At 39.5% G+C, this 17211-nt stretch overlaps 1 protein-coding gene across 1 annotated transcript in view; it reads right to left on the minus strand.

Annotated features, from left to right (window-relative positions):
• The window catches only part of LOC126167427 (protein KIAA0100), a 296899-nt gene that overhangs the window by 59147 nt on the left and 220541 nt on the right, over positions 1–17211 (minus strand). The window contains exon 28 of the mRNA XM_049920476.1: positions 14017–14226. Within this exon, the coding sequence (XP_049776433.1) occupies positions 14017–14226 (210 nt within the window). The remainder of the gene's footprint in view (positions 1–14016; positions 14227–17211) is intronic.

The raw sequence follows: 17211 nt of genomic DNA on the forward strand, positions 1-17211 counted from the left end.
CCAGTGAAACGACACCTCTTGAACCAGCTATCATGCAAACACTGTTCAGCCTTCTACATGCTCTACAACATGACATTCATGACCTCGGTGCCTGTTTCACCACATGCGCCATCTGGATTCTTCCCCCAGACACCAGTTTCCCACAACTCAGCAGGTGGGAACTAGCAATACAAAATGTCCTTGGTTCTCGCCACCCATCAGGCCTTAATTTACGTTAAGTTCTTCCGTCTTAGCAGTTCTTCACTGTGACTACTCTTTGCTTCACACCGTCTTTCATTGTATTTCCCATCTATTTTTCACCGGCCCCCCTCCCACCTCTGTTACATACAATGCACTTAGCTTTTCACTCTTATTAACCCATGCACGATGTTTTAGTAGTAATCTCTGTTTTGTGTATTATCCTGTCTTTAACCTTTAAGCTCTCGGGTTTTCAAATCTCGTCCAATGCAGTCCCCAACAATCAGTCTGTCCTTCTCATCACGTACAGTAAGTCTCCCTTGACCCGCAGTTCTAGGTGACGTTTCCAAAAGCAACACCTTTTCCTAGACCTCTTCAGTGCTTTTCCTTCACTCTTTTTCCTTCCCCTTCAAGCCTTTTGCCTGAAGAAGGAGCCACTGGTTCTGAAAGCTTGCCAATTACAACAGTCTTTTATGTGTATGTTCTGCCACTGCCAGGTGAGTAGATTTTTTTATCTGTCCAGTTTCATAATTTTGTCAATAATTGATTGTTTTCATTGTTGTATTAGCCCATGTTGACATCGTTCCTTCTTATTTAACCCTCTTGTTAGTCTTTGTTGTCGCCTGTCTTATCCAAACTGTCTCTGTTTCCTAACTTCTGTGGCAATCCGTTCATTTATTTAATTGTATCACCACGAATAATCAACACTCTGCCCCTACATTTTTTTCTAATACTGATTTCCGTGTCCATTCATGGGTCCATTTTAATTTGCATATAACAATTCCATTGTTATTTATGAATTTGCATACAACAATTTACAGTTCATTAGACTGCATGGCCTTCTCCCAATCATCTTTCACCAATTTATTTGCAAATTTGACAGGCTCTTTTCTTTTCCACTATTCACTTATCTTGGTTATACGTAATTCTTTCACATTTTTGTGCGTTTGTTTTTCAGCAAACAGCTGTGATCGACTTTTATTGCTGTCTCATTAATTGCCAAGCTAAGTAGTTTACATTTTCTCCCATGACTTTCACTTTCTGTTTACTCAGTTTCTAAAATTTCTTCTATTTTCACAACTTTCCTGATCAATTTTTTCCTTTTACCATTTTTTGTATCATATAGATTACCCACTTATTACCTCTTATTAATGATCTCTGTATGAATTTTGCTAATTTTTCCCACTTCTTTTCTTGCTTTGCTTCCATTTTTCTATCTTTTCCACCGTATGCTTATTTTTTTTTTTTTTTTTTTTGCCACTCTCATGGTTTCTAACTCTCCAAACAGTCCTCTCTTGCAATGATTAATCCCATCTCATATTACATCTGTTCTTTTCGAAAGCATGCCTTTGCCACTATCAAAACTAAGATTCCGCATTCTGTTTCTTGAAAACTGCTTGTCCCTTGAAGTTACTCCGAAAGGGCTAAAATTGAAAGTCCCTGTTTCTGTATGCCATCCCACCCTACACCAGGCTCTTTAACAATTTGGAGTACAGCAATCTCTTGCTCTTACCCGGCTAACTGAAATGTTGCTTTCTGAATAATTAATAGAATATGTTCCAATCATTTAATTAAGGCTAAAATACATTAAGAATAAATTTTCTCTGTGTAAATAAATCTGTAAAGTAAGTTGAAAAGATCATGATTTAATGTAAGGAATTTTTGCTGTCCTGATAAAGAATGTTCCCGAGAAATGTTTAGATATCGAAACAGTAAAGCAAGTTGAAGGCTGTCGCACTCTCTCTCTCTCTCTCTCTCTCTCTCTCTCTCTCTCTCACCTCCCCCCCCCCCCCCCTTTTGTTTGTTTGTTTATGATAGCTGTTTCATAAAATGAAAGTGTCGCTGTCGTATTTGTAACTTTTGGCTGAATAATTACGCTAATTTAATTACATTACCTGTGTTTGGATTAAGAACCAACTTTCCTATTGCATTAATGCCAATTTCAATTTATTATGTTACATTTTAGAACTTTTTCAGGCTGCAGTGAAGGAGAGTTGCTGACGAATTGTTTGGTGGCCACAGCCAAACGCCACTAGTTTTTACTTTATCAAACTTTTATTTCTGCGTCCCTGAGGTCTCTTTTAGCGATCGTTTCTACCAGTACCCAGGCAAGAAAATTACATGAACTGCCTGCTTTTGAGATCAGTCACTGGCCTCTAAACAATGCCATCTGTCAACAATCTCAATGGTCTCAATGGTCTGATGGGAATCTGACGCTGGTTGGTGGAATGTAATTTCATTACCAACAAGTATGAATTTTTCTATGCACCATTTCAGAAGCTTTGCCACCAGCAAAAGTAATAAATATTATATTACATTCTTTTTTTTAAATACCAGTAATATGATATAATCTGTGACTATATGCCTCATCAGCAAATTTCCACTTTACCAGACTTCCCTCCTCCTACAAAATCCTGCAGTTATCTGCCCCTCAAGTTTTGTTTAACGGTATCTACCACCAAGCCAACTTCAAACTGAAACAACATGCCAGACTTCACCTCAAAAAGCTATCCCAACTTCTCCTAAACTATCTGAGCAATGGTATTTCCCTTCCTGTTCCTCTGCAGCTCCCTAAACAGCCACACCATCAACCACTACTACTCTCCCACAAACCAAGCTTGGCCAACCCCCTTAACATCCCACAGACTTCACTGTTGCCTCCCAGATCAAGAATAACCTATAATCCTAAGAACCAATCATGACAGTACAGTATCCGTAGCCTCTCATCTAATGCACTCTCCCCTCCTGAAATATCTGTATTATCTTATGACCTCACTTTCAGCCCTCAACCAATTTTCCTTCACACGTAATATCCATTGGAAATATCACTTTGCAACCCCATCCCAAAACGTTTCCAACAGCAAACCTGAGATTGAACCCTGCCTTGAACAATTCAGACCACGATCTCAACTTGATCCACCACCACTACCTTAAAATCCCCATTACAAGCCTTCCAAGAATTCCTTACATCCAGCATTGCTTCACAACCCTTCCTCAGGTCCCTACAACATGACCCTAACCTGTCCTCTGCAGAATTCCAGGCTCCATGGTCCCTAAAACATGACGACTCCATTATGATCCTCCCAGCAGACAAAGGGTCTACCACTGTAGTACTTTACTGAAAGGAGTATGTTAGTGAAGGTCTACGCCAGCTGTCTGACACCTCTACATAGAGTGTCTGCCATCAAAATCCAATCCCTGTGATTCAAATTGACTTGCAGTCCCTCCTTAAAACCTCAGGCCACTCACAAGGACTAACACCTCAATAGATGGAACTTCTCACTCCACCCAAACCATGCACCCCCACCTTGTACATTCTTCCTAAGGTCCACAAATTCAATCATCCTCACCCCCACCTTGTACATTCTTCCTAAGGTCCACAAATTTAATCATCCTGGCTATCCTATAGTTGCTGGCTTTAAAGCACCCACTGAACATATACCCGTCTTAGTTGATCAACAACTGACCTGCCTTAGTTGATCAACAACTGCAACCCATAGTACAAAGACTCCCCTCCTACATCATAGATACCAACCATATCCTAGATCATCTGAAATTCTTGCCCGTCCCACTCCCACCATACGCTTGTCACCGTTGATGCCACCTCCCTCTATACCAACATCCCCCAAGTACATGTTCGCTCTGCTGCTGAACATTTCCTCAGTCAGCCTCACCTGATACAAAACCTCTGACATCCTTTCTACTCACCTAAATCAATTTTATACTTACCAACAACTACTTCATCTTTGATGGGCAGGCATACAAATAGATCAGGGGTATGGCTGTGGGAGCCAAATGGCTCCTTCCTATCCAACCTTTTCGTGGGTCACTTGGAGGGGGCTTTGCTGGGATCCATAAGTCTTCAGCCCCTGGTTTGGTTTAGATACATTGATGACATATTTACCATACGGACTCATGGTGAGGCTGACCTCTTAAAATTCTCTGAATATCTTCTCCCAATTAAATTTCACACGGTTCTATTGAATACAGCATAAATGGTTGCTGAAATCAGGTTTTTAGCATATGGCTATTGAATGCGTGCTTTTTGTGACCCCAAAGCAGTTGCACTAATCATTATTTACCTATTACAATGGGGAGAAAATCCACCAGTAACTCAGTTGTTTACCACCGTCAGACATTTTCTAGCTGCCTTCTCCATCGGATAACTATGACAAAGGCCACCTCCTCCCCACCCCAACATCACTCGTCTGCTCAGGCGAGTGTGACCTTTTAAATTAACCTTACCAGCCTTGAATTTTTTACCAAAATTTTTAAGCATTGTGCTTTTGCATACTTCCATAATATTACAACTGTAAGCATGTTGTGCATGTAAGTAATGCAGAACCAACAGCAATGTGGAGACAAACTGAGCTTGTTTCTTTAACATCTAAACTCCATTCATGAAAACACCAAAATTACAATGGAATGGGAAGTTAATGGCTGTCTAGCATTTCTGGATATATTAGTTTGGCAAAAGGAAGATTGACTATTAAGATATTTCATTTCCTGTTAGTCCACCCATACCTATTTATACTTGCAGGTCACTAGCTGCCACCATCTATTGCATGCTATGAATGCACTTAAAACTGTAGTACACAGGGCTTATGCAGTGTCTTATATTGACAGCCTACAGAATGAACTGGTACACTGAAGAAATATTTCACAAGAATGGATTTACAAAACATCAAATTAAGAGAGCTCTGCAAGTGACAAACCAAACAAAGAGCAAGAAGAAAAGGACAAAGTCTGTGACCTTTCTACCATATGTGGGAAACATTTCTTCAAAAGTTGCAAGAATAATGATGATGAATAAAATGGATGTGATGTTCCTTCTACTGGCCAGCTCTTCTGTGATCTGTGAAGGATGATCTGCTTTTACAAAAGGTGGATATATAATAAATACCTTGTGAATGTGGTAAAAGGTACATAGTAGAAACAATACACACTGTAAAAGAATGTTGCATTGAACATCAGTGATGCATTCGCCTACTACAGGTCAACAAATATACAGTGCCTGAACATTGTATTTCCACTGACAGTTAGATGGATTATGGGAAAGTTACGATACTGGCCACATCTTCATCCCACTGGGATTCAGTGGTGAAGGAGGTTGTGGAAATACAACTAGCAGACAACATGCTCACCTGAGACAAGGATTTACATCTTGATAAATCATGGAAACCCCTCATTTCATGTCAGCACTCTCAAAGGAATAATTGATCTAGGTCTTAACTGTTTGGCATTCCAACATATGCCATTCGTTACTTTTGTTAGAACTGTGGATTCACTGACTTTGCATTTGTTTTTCCTTTACTCTTAGAGGCATAAAGTTTTATCTGTGACTGACATGCATGTTACCAACAGTGTTATCTTTGGTGCATATGATTTTGCTCCATAGGGTAAAGTGACTTAAAAATCTTGCAAGGGCTCACCTTAAGAAGGGCTGAAAAGTTCTCGGCTGAAATATTGGTACAAGAGTTAATAATATCCTAGACGCACTCCTAAAAATGGAATATCACTCCCTTTGTTCAAATTGGTCACACTGTTGTTGTAATATGAGAGTGTCTTCTTTCAGTGTCCCTGTCTGTCACTCAGGGCTTCCTCCGTATGGTGAGAAACAATCTATTGTGTGTCATTTCTGATTTTATAGTTTTTTTTTTAAATTAACCTTTAGCAAAATAATTTACCTCTGAAAATGCTAGATTTTTTCCTCTAAAAAATCATCAATACATGCATCTTACACATTATTAGAACAAAATCAATCAATTATTGACAAAATTATATAATTCGATAGATAAAAATCTACTCACCAAGCGAGGGCAGAACACACACATAAAAGACTGTTGTAATTGGCAAGCTTACGGAGCTAGTGGCTCCTTCTTCAGGCAGAAGGCTTGAAGGGGAAGGAAGAAGAGGGAGGGAAGAGCTGTGAAGAGAAAGGACTGGTCTAGGAAAAGGGGTAGATTTCAGTAAAATCACCCAGAACTGTGCGTCAGGATGAGAAGGAAAGACTGATTGTTGGGGACTGTATCAAACGAGATTTGAAAACCTGAGAGCTTAAAGGTGGAAGACAATATAATATGCAAGACAGAGATTACTACTAAAAAATCGTGCATGGGTTAATAAGAATGAAAAGCTAAGTGCACAGTGCGTAACAGAGGTGGGAGGGGTCAGTGGTAAATAGACGGGAAATATAATGAAAGATGGAGTGAAGCAAAGAGTAGTCACTGTGGAGAAATGCTGAGACAGAAGAAATTAATGTAAATTAAGGCCAGGTGGGTGGTGAGAACCAATGACATGTTGTATTGCTAGTTCCCACCCGTGGAGTTCTGAGAAACTGGTGTCTGGGGGAAGAATCCAGATGGCGCATATGGTGAAATAGGCACTGAGGTCACGAATGTCATGTTGTAGAGCACGTTCTGCAACAGGATATAGCGAGTTGCCAGTATACACACTCTGCCCTTGCCCAATTATCCTGATTGGTAATTTGGTGGTAGCCATGCCGATGTAGAAGGCCGAACAGTGTTTCCATGATCGCTGGTATTTTGACATGTGTCATTTCACAGGAGGCTCTCTCTTTGATAATATATTTTTTGTTAGTTACAGGACTATTAAAGATGGTGGAAGGAGGGTGCATAGGGCAAGTCTTGCAGTGGGGACAGTCACAGGGGTAGGAGCCATAGGGTAGGGAGATTTGTGCAGAAGGAGCATAGTGCCTGGCAAGAATATTGCGGAGATTGGGAGGGTGGCAGAAAGCTATTGTAGGTATGGTGGGCAAAATTTCAGACAGAATGGATCTCATTTCAGGGCATGATTTTAGGAAGGCATGGCCCTGTCGAAGTAGCTGATTAACACATTCCAGACCAGGATAATACTGAGTCCCCAATGGTGTGCTCCAAAGCAGTTTTATGGAGGGGTCAGCAGTACTAAGATTGGATGTGATGGCCCGGGAAATCTGGTTTTTAATTTGGCCGATGGGGTAATTATGTGCAGTGAATGTTGAGGTGAGAATGTGGTGTTTTGCTGTGAAGAGTCTGCATCTGAACAAATATGTTTGCCTTGGATGCAAAGGCTGTATGTGAGGGAATATTTGACATGGAAAGGACGGCAAGTGTCAAAATGTAAGTAGTGTTGTTTTTGGCAGGTTTAATGTGGATGCAAGTGTGTAGCTGGCCTCCAGTGAAGACGAGATTAACATCCTGAACCTGTGGCACCATTGAATTTTAAGGTAATATAGTTCAGTTAGGTAAACTGCAATTTTATCATAAATGACTTATACAAAACAATCAAATGAATGCTATCACCAGATAACACATTTAAAGATGATGCTACAACACACTCTACTTGCACTGGTAGCATAATTTACAGATAGTTTTTCACTGTGGAATTCAGATCAGTGCTACTAACACTGACTGCATTTTATTCAAATGCATTAGAATTATCATTTTTATGAATACTATCAACTGATAAAGTGTATCAATAATCACAAACTGATACATAATCAAATGTTAACCACATGTCTAATACAATTTGAATGGCGGGCATTATTAAAAAGCTTAATTACCTGCATTCAGTCATATGCAATGTAACTATGAGTGGGTGGTGGTATGCTGCACTGCTACAGTGACAGAATATTTTCTGAGTAGCAGGACACAGAGGCTGAGCAGCTGTCAGCTGAAGCACTGTTTGACTACAGGCATGCACTGCTGCTTGGAATTACGTGACTTGAGCTTTAACTTAGTTCATGCTGATTTCACATTCTGGAACTTACATAATTTGTGTTACATTGGAGCACTGCTCAACTAGTGAAAGTTGAGATATAGTCAGTAGCAGGATATATTGGTGTAGAGAATATCACAGTTTGTGACAGCCCCTCATTAATTTATATTTGGTGAAATAAACCATTATGAATTTATTTACCTCATTCTAGTGTTTTATTTCAATATTACTGTACTTTGGTATGAACTTTCTGTTAAACACCACGGCATGATACTACACGTTTTCCCAACAGCTGGGTAGTAATTTGCCAAGTCTATTCACTATGCCCCTCACCCCTTCCCATTCCAGACATAAAATAACAAGGCCAAATAACGTTTTCATTAGGGGTGTCCATAGGCTGCAAAAAATGTGCAATTCTGTATTGAATGAGCTTTGAAATATCCCTTTAACATGCAGTTCTGAGTTTGCTTTATCATGGTGTATACACGGACAAGGAAAAAATATTCCTCGGCTTTTACTGGATTTCCTGGTTAAAGATACACTTTCTCCCAGGTGAAAATACACTTTTTCCGTGTCAAGTGACAGTATACTTTTCCTCAGAACTGAAAAACTTATCAATCCTTTGGATGGTTATGGTTTTATACACCACCATAGGATTTGCTGACACTTTAGAAAATGAAACACAGGGAAAAAAAGAAACACGTTTTGGAAAGATATTTAATGTGCAGCAACATGTATGCTGCATATTTTTTTATTACAAAAGTATGAATTCGAATTCCAGCAAACACCACATGTTACTATATTACTTTCTGCAGCACTGAAATCGAGACTGCGATGTGCTTTTGTAAGCCAGTCATAGCTTATGTGACATGATCTCGCCAGCCGATGACAGCGGATATTCAGACCGTAGGACACGTGATGTAGTCAGTCAAAAGCAACATTGCTGTTAAGTAGCACAAACATACAAATAGGAAAAGTTAATGGTTTAAATTAATGCTACAAGAAAAGCAAAGCTTTCACATATAATATTGGTCTCAAAGATAAATACGCTACAAGAGAAGCTAAGCTTTCACATATAATGTTGACCTTTTTTGTGCATGTAGCACTTTAAGATACATCACAAAAATCTGCCAGTAAAATTTTTAATAACGACATAAATGTCTGATCGTCTGGGCTTGAAATTCTTCTAAATGGTTGTCCTCAGAGTTGTTTTTTAAATGAGATTCAAATGCTCTGCGATTTAAGAATTCATCGTACATTCTTGCACATAGCTAACCTTGCATAAAAGGAAATTTACTTTGAAAGTGATGCTTTTCAAACAACCATTCGCAATATTTTCCTGCGACCTGTTAGAAATAGGTTAATTTCAGCAGTTGCCAGAGAGTGCCAGATGACAGGCATCACCACGCTTTCACAGCTATGATGAAGCAGGAAGCCTGTATCTTTGTACATGTAAAACAGTAAAAGATCTACATTATGTCATATAAGAAACAAGGCATCAGAGGATACTTCAAGAGCATCAGAATTTCGTGAAGCATACTAAAATGCACAATTCAGCTTGAAGTGCACATTCGTAAGTCTAGATTCGTATGTAACTTTTCTTGGTGTACTACTAGCGGTACTGTATTATCCCATGTTTCGTTCTTTATAATGGCGTAATGCCATACATGCTAGAAGATGGAAATGTGCACTTGAAAAGCAGCGAACAGTTGAAACTAGCCAATAGTGTGGAATTAAACACTTCGTTTCCAATAAATTGATTGCCTCAGTGAAGAGATTAATAAAAGCCAAATTTCTTTAGCAAATCGACAAAAATTACTACATTGTTCTGCAAGGTGTTTAATGCTTGATTGTCAGAAAGATGGAAATAAAACAGAATCTGAAACCAATAACATATTTTAGCCCTCTATAATTATGTGAATGTATTTAAATTCACTTGATAGTTCCCAATCACAGAAATCTGTTTTGTTTGCCTGTCAGGCCTACTACAAGCAAAAAGGTTTATGTTAGGAAATAGTTTCACATTTCTATACAAATCTGGAATCATCATATTCTTCCATAATTTGTTTGATGTCCCATTTCTTTTGCTTCCTTGTTCTAACAAACAATCTTGTCATCACTAATTCCGTAACTATTCCTGCCAATGTCCAAAATTATTCTTGCGTTAACTTCGCTAACCCTGCCACAACCACCGATTTAGTTATCATGCATTTATTCTCCAGTTAGGTGTTATTACGTGTTCACACAACGTGTTTTCCATGCTACTCCCAGAACAGAACTTAAGCAGCTGCTAGCCGGGGCTTGTACAACTGGCCCTTACTAGCGTAGATAATACGCAATCTTTCTTACCTGTTATTCCCATTAGTCGTTTATTTCCACTCTGATATTCTGAATCTGTGGATTCTGCTAGTAATTATAACAACGCTGATCATTTGCAAACCCAGTCACCACATAAGCAAACAGCGATTGGCATTCACCCGTTTGGCTTTATTCCGCTTAGCTTGTGTAGCCCTGCCCCCTTTTGTCTGCATGGAAGTTTATTTCTTGATGCTACTGGGGTTCCCCTGACAGAAATGTCATGTACACTATGCAAGAATTCAAAAATCAACTAATGATTCATTCAGAAATCAACTTGGAATGTGTTCAAAAACCAACAGGGATACGTTTCGAAATCATATGAATAATTGATAGACCAAAGTGTGCTGGATGCTAGACGCTTTATGAAACAAGGTTTTTTTCCCCCCTCAAGAATATGAATTTGGTGCCCCCTCCCCCCTCCTCCTGAAATTGCTGCCTGAGGCAGATACCCCAGTTTGCCCCCCCCAACCCCTAGATCCAGGCCTGTTGCGCACTTGAGAATCTGGCAGCTAGGGCACACCAGGGAAATTTTTCTGTGTTGCTTCTGGTTGCTTGGTGCTACTGCTTATACAGCTTACAGCTACACATCAGTGGCCACAAGAGGGAGAAGGTACTACTCATACACGACACAACTGTGCATGAGCATGAGCCTGCTTGCAACTGTTCAAACGAATCTAATGCAAGGAGTTTTGATGTCATGCTCATCGGATGCAATTTGTTGTTACGAAGCACTGCATGGTCTTCCTAAAGACTTTAACATATTTTGCTGTAGGCAGACACTTGTAAGAGCATTTTATGTGTTGTGTGTTTTGTTGTCGTATAAGGCGCATTTCCTTTGCAATGTAAGTTTTATTTTCATTTTTTTTTTTTTTCTCTATCGGTCATGTTTTATTGCTGCAGTGTTACTTTGCAGTAGCGGGATACAGTAATACCCTTCACTAGAGCATTGGTTCCTACCAATCAAATTTACAAAACTAACTGGAACCTAAAATGATGAAAAACTCCTGGAATTCTAAAAAATTCCTTGGTTCTTCCCAGTTTTCTCCCGGATGAAAAAATTACCAGGTTTTCCCCAGATCTCCTAGTTGTCCCGGGTCGTATACACCCTGTTTATTGTATTATAATGAGTTATCAGTTTTAGGCTCACCTCCATTGATAATGAACTGAAATTGAGGGCAGAAATGGAGAACTCCGTTTTCAATTGTTCCTTTCCAAACGAGGAACCACGAGTACTGCATTAGTGTAATTCTGGTTCCACAGCAAATGTGAGTGATGTTGACATTAGTGTTAATAGCACTGAGAAATTACCCCTCTCTGTCATACTCCATTTCACTATGAGCAGGATCAATCAGTAACTGGGTAGATAGCTTTGGTCTGTTTTACTGATTTAATGTGATCAAAACTGCTTAGGATTTTATGTCAGACTGATGGGGTAGAATTTTACTTTAGAGTTCACTGAACAGTTAATGCAAAGCTCTCCTTATGCTTGTTTTGCCTTCATTCAGTTTTTGTTTGTCTACAACGCTTTGGCTACATTTAAATCTAAGGTGATGCACTCTTCGTTTACACAGTAGGTTTCTAATGTGAATGTTGAACTGTGATGGTCTTTCCCGGTCCTCGGAACTATGTTTGACATGTACCTGTCTAAGGCTTATTTTGAAATACTACTCAACATTTACATTCAACATTTCCAGTCTCAGAGATGAACATTTGATGTTGACTATTCAGGTAATTTGAAAATTTGTACTTGTCATAATTACTAAGCAGAAATATCTTCCTGCCTATTGTTGCTACTGACACACATAGTAAATAATACTATAAAAACCTTAGAATCACTGATTACTACTCTACATTAACTCAGTCAAAAAGTTTGAGCCAGTTGGGAAGCAGAAGATCAACATTGTTATCCTTAGGGATCAGCTTTATGTCAAACTTCTCACAGTAATTTTTGAATATGGCATTTGGAACAGTATCACACAAATCTCTGCCCCTACACACAATCTAATCACTCCAGTCTCTAGCTGGTAAGTTTAACCCTCTACTTAATACTATAACATGACATGAAAATTACATGCAACCTTCTCCAAGTTTACCCTGAAATGTTCCAGCGCTTTAGCTCCGAAGGCACAGAGTCTATAAAAACACCCAACTGCCATGTTCAATATCCTTTTCACACTTATCTTAACCAACATTATTTCACATTCAAAATCAGTTCTACACCATCAGATATTATTCTAATATTCATAGCTATAAACAGACCCCCACCATTGATTCCAGCCTATTTTCAGATACACATTTTTCTCAGTTTTTAAAATTTAACTGCAGTTATCTCCTGGTTTCATACAGGATTTTGCTTCTTGCTCTATTGAGGCATTATTGCCTATTATAATGGAGAATATTTCTGGGACCTTTCCACAGGTGCTAAAGTTGTTAATGAATACCATATTAACATTTTCTTTCTCCATCCACCATGTTGAGTACTACTGTTTGTGGTTAATATGGCCAATATTTTTCTCTTTCAGAAAGCAGAATGTAATTTATAGGGACTGTCTAGCATAAAAGATCCACATATGCACAGCACTTGTACTCAGTTACCATAGCAATGTCTAGTGAATGGTTGACCTATTAAGGAAACCAGACAACTCTCCATCCAGTAGCAGTCAGAGTGAAACTGGCATTCAATAACCATCTGTGATTCTGATTTAAGCTTTCCACTTGGTTTCAAAGCACAGGACTGTGGTTGCTTCTGGGAACAACAATGCAAATCTCTGGCTTGGCTTCCACTTAATGTGCAAGGCTAGCTGTATTCACCAATACAGAACCAAGGATGGCCTCGAAACACAGACAACAGGTATCATTCCTGCCAACATGAGCCACGTTTGTAGCCAGTTGCACACAGTGTGCTCAACAGCTGGCATCAATAGCTCTTCCGCATCGTTGTTGAGACCCTCTGGTAAACATACTGAGTGGATAGTGCCTACTTTTCCGAACCTGCCTGCTATTTCTGTAATGTGTTTCATCACCTATCCAGAGCTTTCACAGAAATCAGCATCAGCCTCAATGAACGAGGCATCCTGTGGTAACTAAGACAGACTTTACGTAATGGGAAAGACCTCTTACCCATTTTTAATGCATTATGGGACAGCCGTGTGACCATTATCCAGTTTCTCTTTCCACTCAGAGATTCATTGCCCCACCACTGTTCACTTTTCACGGCCAAATGACTGGGAACCAACCAGGTCATGCTTGTCAGATGGTACTGAGACATCAGCGATCTAAGGTGACTCTAAAGACACCAGACGTGTTGCAGCTTTCACTGCAGATATTTCAACACCACTACAGCCATGAGCAGTGTTATGAAGCCTCTCAACCACAGCCAATGTGGTTTTCATCTGTTCCTAAACAGTATCTAATTACCCCTGCATCTATAACCGGCAGGCAATTACAGTCAACTACACAAACAGTTTCCAGATAATGTAAGTACTTAGGATGACTACTAGCTATCTCTATACTCCAAGTCCACACTCACAACACTAATGCTTAAAAAACACACCAATATTTAGGAGGCAAAAAATAATAAACACTACTCAAAATAGATGAACACACATAAGCTATTCACATTTCACAGAAGCACATAAGATAAAGACAAAGTAAACACTGTGTACAAACTAAGTAACTGTCACTGGCAGCTGCTCTCAATCAGCAACTGGAGCCCTGCTTAGTAACATTAAAAACTGGAAAGCCAATATGAAACTGATTTACCATCCAACAGGTCATTTTCTCCAGCACTAACTGTTGCGTAGTATTGCATGCACTCTAGTGAACCAACCCATGTTGTCTTAGGAACAAGAGTTCTGTCTTTCCAAACTGGACGATGAATTCTTTGCAATATTTCTGCTTTTGCAGCACTCAGGATTACATAACCCTTAGTTTCACAACCTTTCAGAAGCACTTGGCTATTGACGAGAACAACTGTAATGAAAACAAAAAATATTTAGAAATCAGTATTCAGTCACACGTAACTGAAATTGAACTAATAGCCATCAGTAACAATAAATTATGAATTTCACAAAATATGAAAGTGTGACTAGCTAATGAGACACATTATACAGCACCACATTCCCAATGATGTACAGAAAGATAAAAGACAGCATAAGATGACATACCAAGTCTGAGAATGAAGACATAATGTGCAAATATTAAATGAAGGGATAGCATGCAAGTTTGTATGTGTGTGTGTGTGTGTGTGTGTGTGTGTGAGAGAGAGAGAGAGAGAGAGAGAGAGAGAGAGAGAGAGAGAGCGAGAGAGAGAGAGAGAGAAGCATAAGGATACACACAGGGAGTTAGGGAGTTTCTGATGAAACAAGCAAACATCGCTCCGAGAGCTGGTACAATCAGCAGTTCTGGAGGGTAAACATAATACAGAATACGATCTATACTCAATAGTATCCTATACACAATACTTTGAAACTCTCATGACTGGGGGTGGTGAAGGTGACAGTAAATTAATCATTACTTATAGGGTTTTATTGTCAATTTCACTTAGTAATTCATATTCAAAAACATTACCAGTAACTTTATTAGGGAAGGAAAGTTGCCACTCACCATTTAGTGGGTTGGGGTTGATTTGGCAGAAGAGACCAAAGAGTGATGTCATCAGTCTCATCAGATTAGGGAAGGATGAAGAAGGAAGTCAGCCGTGTCCTTTCAAAGGAACCATCCCGGCATTTACCTGCAGCAATTTTAGGGAAATCACGGAAAACCTAAATCAGGATGGCTGGATGCGAGATTGAACCAGCATCCTCCTAAATGTGTGTCCAGTGTGTAACCACTGTGCCACCTTCCTTGGCACCATTTAGTGAAGATGCTGTGTCGCAGGCTGGCACAACAAAAAGACTGTCACAAATAAGCATTTAGCCAGCAATGGGCTTCATCAAAAATAGATGACAGATACGACATGCGCGCGCACACGCAAACCAGTAACTTTAGTGTATTGTGTATCTCAGACAGACATGTTGTTGTTGTGGTCTTCAGTCCTGAGATTGGTTTGATGCAGGTCTCCATGCTACTCTATCCTGTGCTAGCCTCTCCAACTCCCAGTACCTACTGCAGCGTACATCCTTCTGAATCTGCTAAGTGTATTCATCTCTTGGTCTCCTTCTACAATTTTTACCCTCTACGCTGCCCTCCAGTACTAAATTGGTGATCCCTTGATGCCTCCGAACATGTCCTACCAACCGATCCCTTCTTCTAGTCAAGTTGTGCCACAAACTCCTCTTCTCCCCAATTCTATTCAATACCTCCTCATTAGTTATGTGATCTACCCATGTAATCTTCAGCATTCTTCTGTAGCACCACATTTCGAAAGCTTCAATTCTCTTCTTGTCCAAACTATTTATCGTCCATGTTTCACTTCCATACATGGCAACACTCCATACAAATACTTTCACAAACGACTTCCTGACACTTAAATCTATACTCGATGTTAACAAATTTCTCTTCTTCAGAAACGCTTTCCTTGCCACTGCCAGTCTACATTTTATATCCTCTCTACTTCGATCATCATCAGTTATTTAGCTCCCCAAATAGCAAAACTCCTTTACTACTTTAAGTGTCTCATTTCCTAATCTAATTCCCGCAGCATCATCCGACTTAATTCGACTACATTCCATTATCCTCATTTTGATTTTCTTGATGTTCATCTCATACCCTCCTTTCAAGACACTGTCCATTCCGTTCAACTGCTCTTCCAAGTCCTTTGCTGTCTCTGACAGAATTACAATGTCATCAGCGAACCTCAAAGTTTTTATTTCTTCTCCATGGATTTTAATACCTACTCTGAATTTTTCTTTTGTTTCCTTTACTGCTTGCTCAATATACAGATTGAATAACATCGGGGAGAGGCTACAACCCCGTCTTACTCCCTTCCCAACCACTGCTTCCCTTCCATGTCCCTCGACTCTTATAATTGCCATCTGGTTTCTGTACAAATTGTAAATAGCCTTTCGCTCCCTGTATTTTACCCCTGCCATCTTCAGAATTTGAAAGAGAGTATTCCAGTCAACATTGTCAAAAACTTTCTCTAAGTCTACAAATGCTAGAAACGAAGGTTTGCCTTTCCTTAATCTTTCTTCTAAGGTAAGTCGTAGAGTCAGTATTGCATCACGTGTTCCAACATTTCTATGGAATCCAAACTGATCTTCCCCGAGGTCAGCTACTACCAGTTTTTCCATTTGTCTGTAAAGAATTCGCGTTAGTATTTTTCAGCTGTGACTTATTAAACTGATAGTTCAGTAATTTTCACATCTGTCAACACATGCTTTCTTTGGGATTGGAATTATTATATTCTTCTTGAAGTCTGAGGGAATTTCGCCTGTCTCATACATCTTGCTCACCAGATGGTAGAGTTTTGTCAGGACTGGCTCTCCCAAGGCCGTCAGTAGTTCTAATGGAATGTTGTCTACTCCTGGGGCCTTGTTTCGACTCAGGTCTTTCAGTGCTCTGTCAAACTCTTCACGCAGTTTCATATCTCCCATTTCATCTTCATATACCTCCTCTTCCATTTCCATAATATTGTCCTCAAGAACATCGCCCCTGTATAGACTCTCTATATACTCCTTACACCTTTCTGATTTCCTTCTTTGGTTAGAACTGGGTTTCCACCTTGAGCTCTTGATATTCATGCAAGTGGTTCTCTTTTCTTCAAAGGTCTCTTTAATTTTCCTGTAGGCAGTATCTATCTTACCCCTCATGAGATAAGCCTCTACATCCTTACATTTGTCCTCTAGCCATCCCTGCTTAGCCATTTTGCACTTCCTGTCGATCTCATTTTTGAGACGTTTGTATTCCTTTTTGCCTGCTTCACTTGCTGCATTTTTGTATTTTCTTCTTTCATCAATTAAATTCAGTACCTCTTCCATTACCCAAGGATTTCTACTAGCCCTCGTCTTTTTACCT

Source organism: Schistocerca cancellata, chromosome 1, assembly GCF_023864275.1.
Source record: "Schistocerca cancellata isolate TAMUIC-IGC-003103 chromosome 1, iqSchCanc2.1, whole genome shotgun sequence".
Lineage (NCBI taxonomy): Eukaryota > Metazoa > Arthropoda > Insecta > Orthoptera > Acrididae > Schistocerca > Schistocerca cancellata.